At 38.1% G+C, this 16,680-nt stretch overlaps 1 protein-coding gene across 3 annotated transcripts in view; it reads left to right on the top strand.

The window, feature by feature from the left end:
- RABGAP1L (RAB GTPase activating protein 1 like) overlaps window positions 1–16,680 on the top strand; it is a 516,407-nt gene that overhangs the window by 303,020 nt on the left and 196,707 nt on the right. For all 3 annotated transcript variants that reach the window (XM_080648354.1, XM_080648353.1, XM_080648355.1), the window contains exon 14: window positions 14,335–14,448. In XM_080648354.1, coding sequence (XP_080504480.1) covers window positions 14,335–14,448 — 114 coding nt within the window. The remainder of the gene's footprint in view (window positions 1–14,334; window positions 14,449–16,680) is intronic.

Raw genomic sequence — 16,680 nt, 5'->3', positions numbered from 1 at the left:
AGATGAAAGTAGCTAATAAGGATTGTTTCAAAGGAAGTGGACTCTCGTGTGTGTGTGTGTGTGTGTGTGTGTGTGTGTGTGTTAAAGAAGTTTGTTTAAATTGTTTTCAGTTGAAAATCCTCTTTTCTTTTTCTTTTAAATCCTTTTTTATTTCTCAATTACAGTTGACATACAATATATATATCTCATACACATCTGACACCATACATAGTTACGTACATAGTTATTAGAATATTATTGACTATATCCCCTATGCTGTACTTTACATCCCCATGACTATTCTGTAACTACCAATGTGTACTTCTTAATCCCTTCACCTTTTAAAAATTGTTTTCAATTGAAAATTCTCTGTTTTAAAGAGTACAGTATGGGAAGAAAAACTGTATTTTTTCAATTACTGGTAATTTACAGTGCAATCAACGAAAGACTAACAGTTTGCTCTAAAGTGCTGTGTTATAATCAGGTACTGCCGTGCCTGCTAGTTACTTAGTTAATGAAGTTTCAATGAAAAATTTAAAATTCTTCAAAAAATAACTAAGAATATTTAAATGTAGGTGTATTTATTTACTTGGAAATGTTAATTAAAAATACGTTTAAAATATGCAACCCATAAACTTTTATTTTACCCTAACTGGCAGTTATATGCAAATGTTGCTTGTCCCCAGGACACTACACCCACCATTTCTTTCAAGTTGTGTCCTGATACTTCTTCATATCTTCAGTGTAAATACAAGAGCAATAAATGGTCATTTGAAGCCTTAGGTCCTACCTAAGACATGGCATAGTACTAAAATCTCTGGTATAAGTTAATGTCGTTATGCTAATATTTAAGCCTCTTTCTCTGTGACCAGAAAAGTTTTCAGATGTTAATTGATTGTTCTTTATTTGGCATTTAAACAAAGGAGAGACAGTGTTAACTAAGTAAACATTCTCAGCATCTTTCTCTTTTATTCACTAGGAGGAATCTCTCTGTTCCCTGCCTTCAGGTCTTCAGGGACCTCAGATCAGTCTGCTAGATCTTAATTTGATCTTATTTTCCAGGTCATCAATTCAATTTTTCTGTGCCTCATAGGCTTGGTATCCTCTCTAATAATGTGACTGTCCATTGTTATCTAGATGTCCTCATTTTTCTCTCCATTTTTTTTTAAGTTTAGAACAGATCTTTCTTATTCTATTCATAGCAATATCTGTGGATTTTAACTAACATTTGCTCATTTTTATTAAGTAAATTTAACATAGCTTGCTTGAGAAGTCAGATGTGACTAATTTAAATAAAAAATGGTGCCTTTCAGACAAAAGTATTTAATAACAACTGAAAAAAAAATTACGTATGAAGAGTACTCAGAAATTGATTTTCCCAATACTGTAATATTAGTAATCTGGATAAGGGTTCCAGATTTAGCAAATAAAACTATAGGACACACACTTAAATTTGAATTTCAGATGAACAAAAACTAATTTTTTTAAAAAAAATATATTTTATTGATTTTTTTACAGAGAGGAAGGAAGAGGGATAGAGAGTTAGAAACATCGATGAGAGAGAAACATCGATCAGCTGCCTCCTGCACACCCCCCACTGGGGATGTGCCCGCAACCAAGTTACGTGCCCTTGACCGGAATCGAACCCGGGACCTTTCAGTCCACAGGCCGACGCTCTATCCACTGAGCCAAACCGGTTTTGGCTAAAAACTAATTTTTAAATATAAGTATGGCTCAGTTGTTGGAGTAGCATCTCATACACAGAAAGTTGGTGGGTTCAATTCCTGATCAGAGCACATACCTGGGTTTCAGGTTCAATCCCTAGTTGGGCATGTACAGAAGGCAACTGATTGATTTCTCTCTCTCATATTGATGTTTCCCTCTCTCTCTCTCTCTCTCTCTCTCTCTCTCTCTCTCTCTCTCTCTCTCATTTCCTTTCTTTCTCAAATAAATAAAAGGCATATCCTTGGGTGAAGGGGGGGGGATTTAAATGTAAGAATGTGCCATGCATTTAACTGGGCATCCTTTATGTTATCTGAGAACCATAAAGCTGGGGTGAAGCATAGTAGCTTTTAACCCTTGGAGAATTATAAAATTGTAAGATAACTAAAGCCCACATTATAGTTGAGCATGTAGAATTGCACTCATTTTCTATATAGGGCACTGATTCTTGTAGTGCCCTACTTAAATTCTTTGGTACAATACAAATAAAAAGCTAGCAAGGGTTCTACACATGAAATATTATTGTGCCCTCCACCCTCCAGTGTCATTCTTTCCCCTCAACTCTGACTTTGCAGCATTTCCTTGATTCTCCCAGGGGCAGGTGTCAGTACCTGCTGTCACGGTTAGAGCCAGACCACTCTTCTTGTCTTACTTATGCCATCCATCTCCATCTCTCCCTGACTTTCAAAGGTTGCCGCTATTGCCCTCTTGGTTAAGGCAGAGGTGTCTTGACTGATACTCAGATCATAATGCTGTATTTTAGTTGTTTCAAGAATTAAAGTCAGCCACATTCCTTTCCTCTCCCAGTGGCTCTCAGAATTGCTGCACATGAGATAGGTTCTCTGGGTCATGCTACCCCGTTTAGGGCTGCCTCATTTACCATTAGGATTTTAACCACAATATCACAGCCATAGCAAGAAATACTGACTTGGAGGAGTGCTGTTGTCAGTGGCTACTTTGCTAATTGCAGCACTACACATCTTCATAAAGCGTTTTAGCCTATGCTGGGTTGAAGGTAGATTTAGCAAAGGTTGTTACAAAGTGTTTTCTCTTTATTATGATAAGGCTTGTAAAGGCTTCTTTGGTTCTTCTTTCCTGTGCATCAGGAAGTTAGCTTATGAACTAAATTGTGCTGACTTGCTCCAAGATTACCTCCAAGTAACCACTGGCAAAGAGGTGTTGTGACAATGAGACCATCTTTTTCTTGTAGGTAAAATGTTGTGAACTGTGAAAATAACATTAGTTATTTTCATATTGTGAATGGCATACCCATTATACCTAATTACCATGCAACGAAGGAACCATTATGTATATGTAACTTGGGATCAACCACTCAAAGCTTTGGAGAAATGGGAGAGTTTTTATTTGCAGAACCAAGCCTACAGAAACAAGCAGTGCCTGGAAGGAAGCCTGCTTCTAGCCCCCATAGCCACCGAATCAAGTCCAAGTACCTTCCACAGATGGCAACCTAATACATGAGAAATAAGTGGGGTTACTTCTGTTTCTTAGTATTTTCTTTCCCTTTATTAGAAATTCAGACTTTAGGAGTGGTTGGGCAGAAATTAATTGGGTCACTTATGTGCATATATGCATAGGCCATGGACACAGTAGTGTGGTGAAGGCCTGGAAGGAGTGGGTGCGAGGTGGAGAGGTCAATGGGGAAAAAAGGGAGATATTTGGTTTGTTTTTTAAAAATATATTTTATTGATTTCAGAGAGGAAGGGAGAGAGAGATAGAAACATCAATGATGAGAGAATCATTGATCGGTTGCCTCCTGCACACCCCTCACCGGGATCAAGCCCACAACCCAGGCATATGCCCTGACCTGGAATCAAATCATGATCTCCTGGTTCATAGGTCAACGCTCAACCACTGAGCCATGCTAGCTGGGCAAAAAAAGAGGACATTTGTAGTACTTTCAACAATAAAGATAAATTTTAAAAAAAGAAATTCAGACTTTAAATATCCCCTCTTAGCAACTGGGGTGTGTTGGGAAAAAATTTCATAAAAATCTGTGGCCCTCATAACATTTAAATTCATATATTGATTAAACGGTTGGGGGTGGTATTTTAGAAGTGAGAAAGACCATAACCATAAACTGTTTATATTTCTATATTTTTCTAGTGCTGGTGTTATAGAACCTAAATAACTAACTGTTCAAAATATAGAAAAAATCCTTTTTTCATGAGTATCTTCTAGTCTTACGAAGTAGAAAATAAGATGTTAGTCTTTCTTAATTTATTACTCCCAGAGTGTCTTAATGTAAAAAAAGAGGATTTGTTTTTTTCTCTCTGATTTAATATGGCATTAAAGACCCTGAGCCTATTAAATGCCATAATCCAGCAGTACAATAAAGAGGAAGGAATTTCCTGATTCTTGCCTAACCTTGACCTCAATCTACTACTTCACGCTATTTCACTGAGAAAGAGTTAACATTTAAACTGTGAAGTAATTTCCTTCTAGCAGGGTTTTAAACACATTATCTGATTTATCTCACTTTTAAAAGACTGATTTTAAAGTAATATGGAATTTGAATATATCCTTATCTTTTTTTTCTTTTCATATAAAATGAAGTAAAACTCAGTGAGAAAACCCCAGCTTTCTGTAATGATGACTTTTGGCAATTCCAATAGCAGTAGAATTTCTGATTTCTATTTTAAGATGGAAACCCATTTCATTTTTTTTTCTGTAGTTTATATAACATCATGGTACACATTTTACTGTGAAATTTTGATTTAGAAATCTCTGAGTCTTTGTCATCATCTTAGATTTTGTTGCAAATTATTTCCTTTTGCTATCGTGCTTGACTAAATGAGGTCAGAAAAGCTTTTAAAACTCAAAGCAAAAAATGATAAACTTTGAGTCTCTTCATCATAGGAAGTATATGCTTACCATCCCTGCTTCTCTTATTCTGATTTATTGAGCATCCATTTACTAAGCACCTAGTAAAGGCTCAGGCACCAGGGAAACAAAGATAAATATACTGATCATGGTACATTTAGAGGTGGCAATCAAGTGAGGATATTCAGATATGGGTACCATTTAATTAAAAGAGCAGAGGTGGAAATAGAAGTTCATGCCATTGAGAGTGAGAATATAAAAGGACACCTGATTATATGGAAAATTTTGAATTGAGTTTTTGATTTGTTAAGTTTAGATGTGGAATGATAGCTCTCTAAGACTAGTAGTTCCCAAGTAACAATTTGTCAACTTTTGATGGCAATATGAGATTTGCAATAGCTTCTCAGATGATTCCGATCATCAGTAAGGTTTAGAATCTACATTAGTAAAGATTAGGAGAGAGGAGACAGATGGTAGCTGAAGTCATAGCAATGGGTATGATTTCCCAGGGACAGCAAGGAGGGTGCACAAAGAACAAGGCTGTGGATGTAACACCATCCCATGAGGAGTAGGCAGAGGAAGAATCAGCAAAGAAACTAAAAAGGAATATACAGTGTCAGGAGCTGGAAGATATATCTACCTAAATCTCCCAAGTCTTAGAATAGTAATCTCATTTCTGAATCCATAACAGAGAAAAAAGGTGTAGAATAAAAATCTTTATGTTTCTACTCATGCTTTCGCTTTATTCCAAAAAGGATTAATCACGTTTCAAATGTACCCTATGCAAAAGGTTCCTTCTACTTCCAGAGAAATCTGTTGGAGAAACACAGATGGACAATCATCCTGCATATAGAAAAATGAACAAAGTAGAGTATCAGAAAAGAAAGTTCTAATATTAGACAGGATTTGTAAAACAAACAAGAAAAGCCCTATTGTACACTTACTAGGTGCTATTAGAGCATTCAGTTTATCAAAATGACCCTTAGAATTGAGAACTAGAACTATTATAGTCTCTCAGGAAGAAATCCTTCTGTTCTTAGGGCTTCCCATTTTTCTGTTGTTCTTATTGTTGTGGTGATCAGTGCATTCTCAACTTCTAGGGGAGTGAAAACTGATGTTAATGGAAACATGTACTGTTATAAAAAGAATAAAATGGCAGTTATATAACCTGACTTCATATAAAAATTAATTGCCTTTTTCAAAACCCACATTCTAGTACAGAGTAACTATATTGGTCCTGTAGGATTTAAAAAATATATACACATTGGCATTACTGCCCATGTGCCTGACCTTTAGACCCCAGCTTCTCACAGATGGGACTAACACTGCATGGCCCCAAACCCCATCACATCGTTAGACTATGGGGTGGCCAAGGCCCACATGCACAAACCTTCTTTCAGGCATGAAATTTCAAGGACCTAGAGATCGCCTTCTAGTGGCCAGTGACAAAGGCCAGCCCTCTTTTTGGATAAAGTTAATTCCTCACTGTGTACCAGCTCTTTCCCAAAATTGTGATCAGAAAGACCATGGCAAAGAAACAGCTCCTTCCTGTCTACAGGATTAAGTTAAAACGTTTTCATTCAAAATTATCTTTGCACATTCTAGATCCCACTCAACTTACCCCATTATGAATTCCCTCCTGTGGTCAGGGTCTGTCTCGTAGGCATACCAAGTGCTCTCCTGCTTTGGGGCCTCTGCTCACACCACACTTGCTGTCAAGGGATTCTCTTGAGATCTTTCAATTTTGTTGAGCCCTTGCTGTCTGCAGTGCTCAGCGCAGTGCCCAGCTCCTGTGGAAGGCCATTTTCACCACTTCAGCCCTCTGCAATCACTTTCTCTCCTGAATTCCTATAGCTGCCATTGTTTCTATTACTTATTTGGCTGTTAGCATGTTTCCTTCCATTGGTATTTGCAATTATATTTTGCCTTTAAAAATAGATCATAAACTCTTGCAATTTAGGGACAGTATTGTCTATATCTTACACTTTTTCGATCCCGTAGATCCTCATACAGTGTCTTGCACATGGCAAGTGTTAGATAAATTTTGAGTGATAAGCTTTCATATAAATATGTTCAACTACCGTAGGAGCCCATTATTCAAATATATGAGTTAAAACATCTTTTAATTCATCTAAATTATAATAATCTAAATTATAATTATAAATTTTGGAGGAAGCCATGTTAATCTAGGAAAGCATTGGAATCACGATTGGTAATTCATTGGAGACATCTGCAAAGATAAAGGTCAGCAAAGTGCTGCAAAAGTCTAGAGACGTATTGCCATTCCACTCCTCACATCAGGGCTTTTACATATGCCTTCCCCTTTGCCGGTAATGCTCTTTGTCTAAATATTTGAACCCTCGCCTAAAGAGAGGCAAAACCACCATACCTAAAATATCAGACCTCTCCTTGCTATCTCTTTACCTTGATTTTTGTTCATCAGACTTTTCACTAACCAGTATTAATGCTTGCTTTTTAAATATATTTTTCCCAATTACTAGAATATAAGCTCCATAAGGAAAGGACATTGTCTTGCTAACAATTATATCTTTTGCACCTAAAATAGAGCCTGATTCTTAGTAGGTACTCAGAAAAGTATTGATTGAGTACATGAATGAATTTGTACTATGCAGCAAATAGAAAGCTTAATTTTTTATGTTATTTAATTCAAGAAAATATAATTGAGCTCCAAGAATTTCAAAGAGAAAGATCTAAAGTGATGGGAGTGGTAGAATGCTTTCTAAAATGATTAAAAATTATCCAACCTGTAAAAATAATAATGAGGTATATATATGGTCAAAGTTAATAAAATTATAAAATGTAATAATGAGGTGAAAATAGGCCTGTTTTTCAAATGCTGGTTATCAGAGACATTCTTTAAAGTTTTGTGGACAAATGAATGTTTTGTTCTTTTTACACAATGGGTAGTAAATATGGAGTTGCTAAAATGTTTATTTCAAAAGGGTTTAAAGGGCTGCTTTGACAAAAATCATAATTGAAGCATAAATGCATCTCACTTTGGAAAGTAACAGTGTAGAGTACAGTTATTGTGCTCATTCTAACAGGAATTGTAGGGTTTATCAATCACTGTCCATTGATAGGAATTTCCAAGACTGTCAAATGAACCTTTATTTTGGGACAATGAGTGATCAGCAACCCTGGGAAGGAGGTCATGTCCAAATATGGCCATAGATGCATCTGGTAGGTGTATTTGGACTCTAAAGGTAACCCCAGATAGTCATCAGTGCTCAGCGCAGTGCCCAGATTTCTTAGGAGCTCAGTGATATTCAGACTGGGCTTCAATGCTTCTCGGTCTCCAAGTCTGAAAGGAATCCTTTGTTCTATTCAAACCTTTTCCATTCCAGTCCTGCACTTCCTTCAGGATCAAGGTATCTATCATGAATATTGACTGGTCTTGTAAGTACACTTCCTTCTCTCCCCTCCCTTTTCCCTGCCCTTAGGCCTCACTGTTGTTACTCTACCTGAAGAGAGAGATTTCCTAGAAGGTGAGACCAGAATATGGCTTGTGTTTTTGACCTTCCTGTCAGGCTTTGATTCCGAGACATTTGGGAGCATCTGTGTGCAATACCCTCAGAACAGCTTGCTCACAATATGAGATAGTTGACATTAATTTTATTGCTTCCATATTATCCCACTTATGCTACGGCTCCTCCCTTCCCCAACCCCATATTCAAGGAAGGAAGACTGGCAGTGATCCAACCTTTCTGCGTTCCTGTTTCCAGATCCTGATTTTAGTAGCACATTTGAAACTGGATACACTTTTACATTTTCTCCTTTCATCTCTGCCTCTTTGGATTTTTGGTAAACATCAAGGCAAATCAATCAGACCCACCACTGCACACCCATCTGCTTTCAGGGACATGCAGGCCGACTCGTTTGTGATGTTTACCCTAGATCTAGCTCCCACACAGAACTAAAGGAGGATCCCTGTGGAGGAAGGATAGATAGAAGGCACGTTCTAAGGTCAAATGTTTTAAGCTCTGAATCATTTATCTGCTGACGGGCGGTGGCGAGGCATGCTCTACATTGGCATTTTTAGTGACACTGACAAGATGGCATGGGACTTCTAAAGTTGAAATGATTTTGTTGTAGATGAAAAGTGAAAATGCAGTTCTATGGATTTGACAATAGGGATTGATAAAAAAAGATGCTGCCATCGTTGTAGAAATGTAGCAAATCAAGGTCCAGTCAAGGTGTTCATTTATCAGGACATTGCTTCTACACTTCACCTGGCACTAAGGTCACATGGGAAAACTGCCATCCTCACTAAAATACCTTTCCCGCTGTTCCCAGAAATGGTTTCATAAAAAATACTAGGCTATGGCCATCCACACTTGTCTTCCAAATACTTGATGACACTTGAATGCTGTGTTCATTTCTTGCTCACAGCAAACATGTAAGTGATGATTCTCTTCAAATAGGAATTAAGAGGATCACAGACTGTGATGGTATATACATTATATTGGAAGAACAACTCATGTAATACCCTTGATAACAGTTTTAAATTGAACCCATTTACAATGATCAAAAGTTAATCAAGCTGCTCTCATCATACCTCTTAGAGATGGTTTTAGACTGATTTTCAGCCAGCTGAATTATGTCCTCTGTTGGACCATGGATTTTTTTCACACTGGAGATCGGCATCTTTTTTGAAGCTTTTTAGTATTATGACCTAGTTGTTTGGAAATTAAAGAAAATCCTTAAAAGGTTAACTAAGTATAAATGTATCTGGTGGTAGTGTCAGGGGTGGGGGTGGAGGGAGTAAAACTCAACTTTTAAGACTTTCTTCCAAATCTTTCCCCACTACTCCTAATTTCTGATCTGAGTCAGCTTTTGTGTGTGACCTAACCTGACCCCTCCTTAGGCACAATAGAGGACGATCTCAAGGACTTTGTTTATCAGCTAGGTTACATTCTTGGTGGTGACAGTCCAAAAGGGAAGCATGCAATCATGACAATGGCATTTGTCCTCTCCATAACTATGACTTTATCCTTTGCTTGATCCTCTGAAGCTAAACTCTAAAGTCATGATACTAAAGTGGTAGCTGCTCTGGCAAATTTAGCTTCCACTTAACACTATCCTTTCCATCCGCCTTCTGAGCTTGTGTACGTCTTTCTTTATTGCATCAACATATGCAAGACTGGAGCCATAGAGTGTCTGTCAGTTGATAAAAACATCACTTTATTCAAATAATTGTTCACTTTTTTTAATCCATGGATTAATAGAAACAAGGATAATTTAGGACACATAAAATACAGGACAGGAAATTCAGAACAGTTATGCATTATATCATCATGCTCAAAATTCTAAGGAAATTGGTTTCATAATCATAATGTTCATGACATCCAAAGAAAAACAGTTATTTATTTTATTATTTAGTGTGTACAAATACAGAAAGATGCTAAAATGTATGTTTACCAAAATATTTAAACAGTTAAATGTGATTCTTAAGGAAAAGGGGAATAATAATTATTATTTTCCTTTTTTTCTTTCTCTAGTACTCAGTTTATAGTAAGCAGTGTGCTAAGCTTGTGAGGTGCATTTACTGGAAAGTAAATGCTGGGTCAAGTAGTCAGTCACTGGATACTGGGGAAGTAGCTGCTCCTGAAGGAGTGACTTCCCTCTTTTCATTCTGTACATGGTTGGCAGGACTTAAGGAGACTCTTCTTATGGGGACCCTCCAAGAAAATGACCTCGTATCAGTTTTGGTTGAGCTCTACAATGTTTTTAGCCATATACCTAATAAAAGAGTAACATGCTAATTGACTGTACTTTCGCGACACCCACCAGCCAATCAGGGGTGAGTATGCAAATTAACCCAACAAAGATGGTGGGTTAATTTGCATATGCAGGCGCTGAGTGGCCAGGGGCATTCCACACAACCCCAGCTGCTCTGGGCCTCTGGGCAGCGTGGGAAGGCAGAAAGGTGGCTCCAGGCTGGAGCAGAAAGGCAGCTTCAGGCCAGAGTGGAAAGGCTGCTCCGGCCAGAGCGAAGGTGGTGCCAGTAGCCAGGGGAAGGAAGGCCCATTCTTGAACAAATCTTTGTGCATTGGGCCTCTAGTTCTATATAATAAAAGTCTAATGTGCTAAGTGTCCGGATGTCTGGTCATCTGTTTAACCAATCAAAGCGTAATATGCTAGTGATATGCTAAGGCCACTTAACCTCTCGCTATGACGTGCACTGACTACGAAGGGACAGACGTTCCAGCTAGGAGGTTAGCTTGCTGCTGGGGTCCGGCAGATTGGGACTGAGTGAGATGGGTCGGACATGCCCTGGAGCCCTCCTGTAATCCCTCCCTGGCTGGCCAACCTCCCGCGTCCTTCCCCAGTCCCAATCATGCACTGGTGGGGTCCCTCGGCCTGGCCTGTGCCCTCTTGCAATCCGGGACCCCTCAGTGGATGTTGGAGAGCGAGTTTTGGCCTGATCCCACAGGCATAAAAGGCTAATATGCAAATTGACCGAATGGCAGAATGACTGGTCACTATGATGTGCACTGACCACCAGGGGGCAGACGCTCAACACAGGAGCTCAACGCATGAAGCTGGGCTCATGGCTGGCAAGTGCAGCAGTGGAGGCGGGAGTTTATAGACATCCCCCGAGGGCTCCCAAACTGCAAGAGGGTGCAGGCCGCGCTGAGGGACCCCCCTGAGTGCACGAATTTCGTGCATTGGGCCTTAGCACTGCTGTGGAGGTGGGAGAGGTTCCTGCCACCGCCACTCCGCTTGCCAGCCATGAGCCAGCTTCTGGCTGAGCGGTGTTCCCCCTGTGGGAGCACACTGACTACCAAGGGGCAGCTCCTGCGTTGAGCGTCTGCCCCCTGGTGGTCAGTGCACGTCATAGTGACCGGTCATTCCACTGTTCAATCAATTTGCATATTACCCTTTTATTATATAGGATGGTGAATTATTTGCCTCTTTTTTGTCCTCTCTATACATTTTACTTTTTGTAAAAATGACAAATATAATTTGAATAAGACTAAAAAGAAAGTAATGAATATCAAAAAGAACAGTTGTTTTATCCTTCTTTGACAGTTAGGTTTGGTAACTCCCTGTCTCTAATATTTGTTGAATGGGTGAGGGAGTGAATGAATTTGGGGGATTAGGTGTGGATTCCTGAAATATATATACTGTTCCTGCTTTCAACAATATGGGTAATTCATTTTAGCTTAAAAAATGATTATTTTTCTAATCTAATACACAATTTCATTCATTTTAGTGTATTTAGAAAAGTCTACTGTATATCTTGACCTTTACTTTAAGTGAACAATGTAACAATAGTCATTTAATCTATAAAGTGAAGTTCCAGAAATTATTCCCTTAGAAACTGAGATAATTATGTAGGAAGAAAACTCTAGAAGCACACAAGTGTAGAAAGTATTTAAAGGTAACCCTAGAAAGGGAAAGTTTATTAAGTAAGGAAAAGTTTATGATTTGTAATTTCATTTGATTTTTGCCTCTTTAAAAAAACAACAAGGAAGATTCACATATGCATAGAAAGAAATTACTCAGTCTTATGCAAAATTACTTACCTAAAATTGCTGATCAATTTCTCTTTTACTTAATCAGACTGTTGGTACCATTTAAACACAGAATGATGCCAAATGAGTAGGCAGTTACTAGGGAATATAGTTCAATGATTTCTCTCTTTAACATCTTGAAAGCTGCAAAAAGAGTTATCCACTTGGCATATGTTTGCTCTTGAAATAGTCCAGCAATGGTAGTGATAACATTTTCATTGGTTATTTTTTCAAATAGTTTGTAAGTGGAAACTATTACTGTATGGAAAGAGAACCCTTCTTTTGGAGGACACCTGGGCAGTGAAAACTTTCTTTTACCTTGTACCAGAGTCCCTCCTTCTTCTCTAGACCAGACCAAGTAAAACTTATTTCATAGTGACCCTCTTTATACATTACTTTCATATTCATTCACCTTGTTCAATGCCCCATCTCACCCTAAAGTATTCTTTATCAGTGGAAACTGTATTTACCTTGATAAATATAAACTTTCTATGTGTGCTTTTACTTAAGTTATGCTATTTTTTTAAGTTTCATTTTTATTCAACTCTAGCATTCCATTCCTGTAAGCCATCAGAATTTTTTCTGGACTGATTTGCAATATGTTTGGTGTTTGCTAGCAAATGTGGAACTTTTCAGTCCGTGTCCTTTCTCTATGTGATAGAAGATCTAATTACCACCCAGCATGAAAGAGCAGCTGAAATGAAAAAGGCAGCAAGACAAGGCACTAGCTTCACTCAGAGCCAAACAGTTATTTCCTTTATGCATGTCTCAGCTAGAGAGCAAAGGGAAATACCATTCATTAAAGTAACTCATATATTAAACATTCTTTTCCTCTCTGGATTTAAACTGAAAGGGGATTTGTTCAAATCTTTATGGAAGCAAGACATTAAACAAATATTTTTAATTTTCTGTAGTATTCATTAAGGTATCCTTAAATTATGTGAAATATTTCCATCATCAGGGTTGTTAGACATTGTCCCAACACATTTTCTTGACATTTAAACAGATAAAACCAACAATCTTTACAGAAATGAAATAAAATCCAGCGAATCATTAATCATTTTTTCATAAGGCTTAGAATTTTACTCAATTTGGAGCTTTTGGATCCTAAATCTGGAAAAAAATAACACTAGATAGATCTTTTAAAAAGCATTTGTCATCTTAATATAGTAGTTTTGGGGCTTTTTATTTTCTGGAATAAGTTGGGGATTAACCTCACAGGGGCGAAAAATTGATAATATTTTACTTTTTTAAATTACTGTGGTTTGAGTTTTTAGTTACTATATTGTCCAAAATTACAAAGGTAGATACCATGTGGTATTGTGGGCTGTGGAGAAACACTTTATAAAAAATGGAAATACATGCCCTAGCTGGTTTGGCTCAGTGGATAGAGCATTGGCCTACGGACTGAAGGGTCTCGGGTTCGATTCCAGTCAAGGGCACATTCCCAGGGTTGTGGGCTTGGTCCCCAGTTGTGGGTGTGCAGGAGGCAGCTGATCAATGATTCTCTCTTATCATTGATGTTTCTCTCTCTCACTCCCTCTCCCTTCCTCTCTGAAATCAATGGGAATATATTTTTTTAAAAAGGTATTATATATGCCCGTGACCTAGCAATTCCACCTTTAGGAACCTATTCTTGAACATATATGGATAAAAATGTTTCTAGTGATATTATTTGTAATATAAATAGAAAAATGCAAAAAAAAATCATTATTAGGAGAATATTAAGTAAGTTATGATAGCCCTAGCTGGTGTGGCTCAATTGGTTGGAGCATCATCTCATACATTGGAAGGTTGTGGGTTTGATTCCCAGTCAGGGCACATGCCCAGGTTGCAGGTTCAATCCCTGGTCGGGGTGCGATCCCTGGTTAGGGTGCGTGGGGAGGCAACCAATTGATGTTTCTCTCTCTCTCTCTCTCTCTCCATCCCCCTTCCTTTCTCTCTCAAAAAATCAATACAGTAAAGGAAGGAAGGAAGGAAGGAAGGAAGGAAGGAAGGAAGGAAGGAAGGAAGGAAGGAAGGAAGGAAAGATATATTCATATCCAGATGTACCTCATTCTTTTAAGTAGCTGCTCTTAGAATGAAATACATTTGCATGTACTGACAAGGAATATTCCAGAGCAGAGAGACTCTGTTCTTGGGTGGAAGGCATTGATGGGAGGGGCATACTTTTTATGTGCTGTTTGAATTTTCTTTTACCATGTATATGTGTTAGCTTTCATAATTAAAAAGAAATTTCAATTTTTTCTTTAAGGACTCTGCCCAGGAGAGTGTTATCACTCGAGACATTCATCGGACGTTCCCTGCACATGATTACTTTAAGGACACAGGAGGAGATGGCCAGGAATCGCTCTACAAGATCTGCAAGGTAGGGCCCTCGGCCTCAGGTTTTCTAATTGATTTTACAGACTATCTTTCAGGAACCCATCTGAAAGAGTTTGAGATTTCTTTCCGTCTTCCTTTCTTATGTGCACTGTGCATGTTCTCTGCTTTACATGGAAACTTCAGTCCTAGGTCCTGAAGGTATCTTTTTGGCTGCGTGTTCAGTGCCAACTGTGAGGAAGAGGCACAATATAGTCTCAGTTTGGCTCTGCTGCGAACAAAAGGGAACAGAAGGTCCGCTTGAGGCCACTGCAGTAAATGCTCAGTGGAGTCCCCATCACTCTGCCCTTCTGACAAGATAATGTGACAGTTGTCTCAATTTTTTGACAGTAAGCAGGATTAAGAAGTACTGTGGCACCTGTTACCGATACACTCTGTGTTGTCACAGCGTTCGTCTTCATGCAGTTTGTATGTCCCATTTTGAAATCTTTCTTCTCCCTCATGGGTGGTAGGCCTGGAAGAAAACTGTTTCCTAGTGTTCAGTAAATATGCTTGGGTACAAAATATTCTGTCTCTGTTAGTGGAGAATACTCATTAGAATATTGCTCATTTCTCTAGGTCATATCAAAAATGCAGAATGAAGTTAACTCCTCATATTGTCAATGCTAAGCGAGGCCAAAGACTCAAAATTATGAAAGCATTAAACAAAGTTGCCCCTTTCCTCACACTTAAGTTGCCCTACGATGTGCGATGGGTATACTCAGCGTTGTTCTCATCTATCATTACAATAGAGATTAACCAACAGTGAACTATCCAAAAATCTTGTAAAAATATGGAGAAAAAGCAAACACTATGGCTAATTTGTAAATTAGATAACCAATTCCTGAATAATCAAATTTAGCCTTTTGAACATCATAGATGAGCCAGTAGGTAATCAGAAGTATACTCACATATTGACATCATTGTATATTTACTGTTTTATATTATTTTTTTTTTTTAGTTTATTTGAAGTTCACCTGAAACAGCCATTAAAATTTTGTCAAGTGTTTGTAGGAAATCTTTTTTTATTTATTTAATAAATCTTTATTGTTCAGATTATTAAAATTGTTCCTCTTTTTTCCCCCATAGCTCTCCTCCACCTGGTTCCCACTCCACCCTCTGCCCTTACCTCCCCCCCACCCACTGTCCTCATTCATAGGTATATGATTTTGGTCCAGTCTCTTCCCGCACCCCCACACCCCTTTCACCCCAAGAATTGTCAGTCCACTCCCTTTCTGTGCCCCTGATTCTATTATATTCACCAGTTTATTCTGTTCATCTGATTTTGTATTCACTTGATTTTTAGATTCACTTGTTGATAGATATGTATTTGGTTTTCATAATTTTTATCTTTACTTTTTTTTTTTTCTTCTTCCTCTTCTTTAAGAATACCTTTCAGCATTTCATATAATACTGGTTTGGTGGTGATGAACTCCTTTAGCTTTTTCTTATCTGTGAAGCTCTTTATCTGCCCTTCAATTCTGCATGATAGCTTTGCTGGGTAGAGTAATCTCGGTTGTAGGTTCTTGCTATTCATCACTTTGAATATTTCTTGCCACTCCCATCTGGCCTGCATAGTTTCTGTTGAGAAATCAGCTGACAGTCATAAGGGTGCTCCCTTGTAGGTAACTAACTGTTTTTCTCTTGCTGCTTTTAAGATTCTCTCTTTGTCTTTTGCCCTTGGCATTTTAATTATGATGTGTCTTGGTGTGGTCCTTTTTGGATTCCTTTTGTTGGGGTTCTGTGCGCTTCCTGGACTTGTAAGTCTATTTCTTTCACCAGGTGGGAGAAGTTTTCTGTCATTTTTTCTTCAAATAGGTTTTCAGTATCTTGCTCTCTCTCTTCTTCTGGCACCCCCATAATTTGGATGTTGGTGCGCTTGAAGTGGTCCCAGAGGCTCCTTACACTACCTTCATATTTTTGGATTTTTTTTTTCTTTTTGCTTTTCCGGTTGAGTATTTTTTGCTTCTTTGTATTTCAAATCTTTGACTTGATTCTTGCGATCCTCTAGTCTACTGTTAGATCTCTGTATATTATTTTTTATTTCAGTCAGTGTATGCTTAATTTGTAGTTGGTCCTTTTTCATATCCTCAAGGGTCTCACTAAATTTATCGGCCTTTTCTATAAAATTCTTGAAAAACCTTATAACCGTGGTTTTGAACTCTATATCCAGTCATTTGCTTTCCTCCATTTCTTTTATTTGTGACCTGTTTCTTTATCTCTGCATTTTGGCTGCTTC

The sequence above is a fragment of the Plecotus auritus genome (assembly GCF_963455305.1).
Source record: "Plecotus auritus genome assembly, chromosome: 12".
Taxonomy (NCBI): domain Eukaryota; kingdom Metazoa; phylum Chordata; class Mammalia; order Chiroptera; family Vespertilionidae; genus Plecotus; species Plecotus auritus.
The sequence above is the reverse complement of the archived record's forward strand: the minus strand, read 5'-3'. Positions and strand labels throughout refer to the sequence as shown.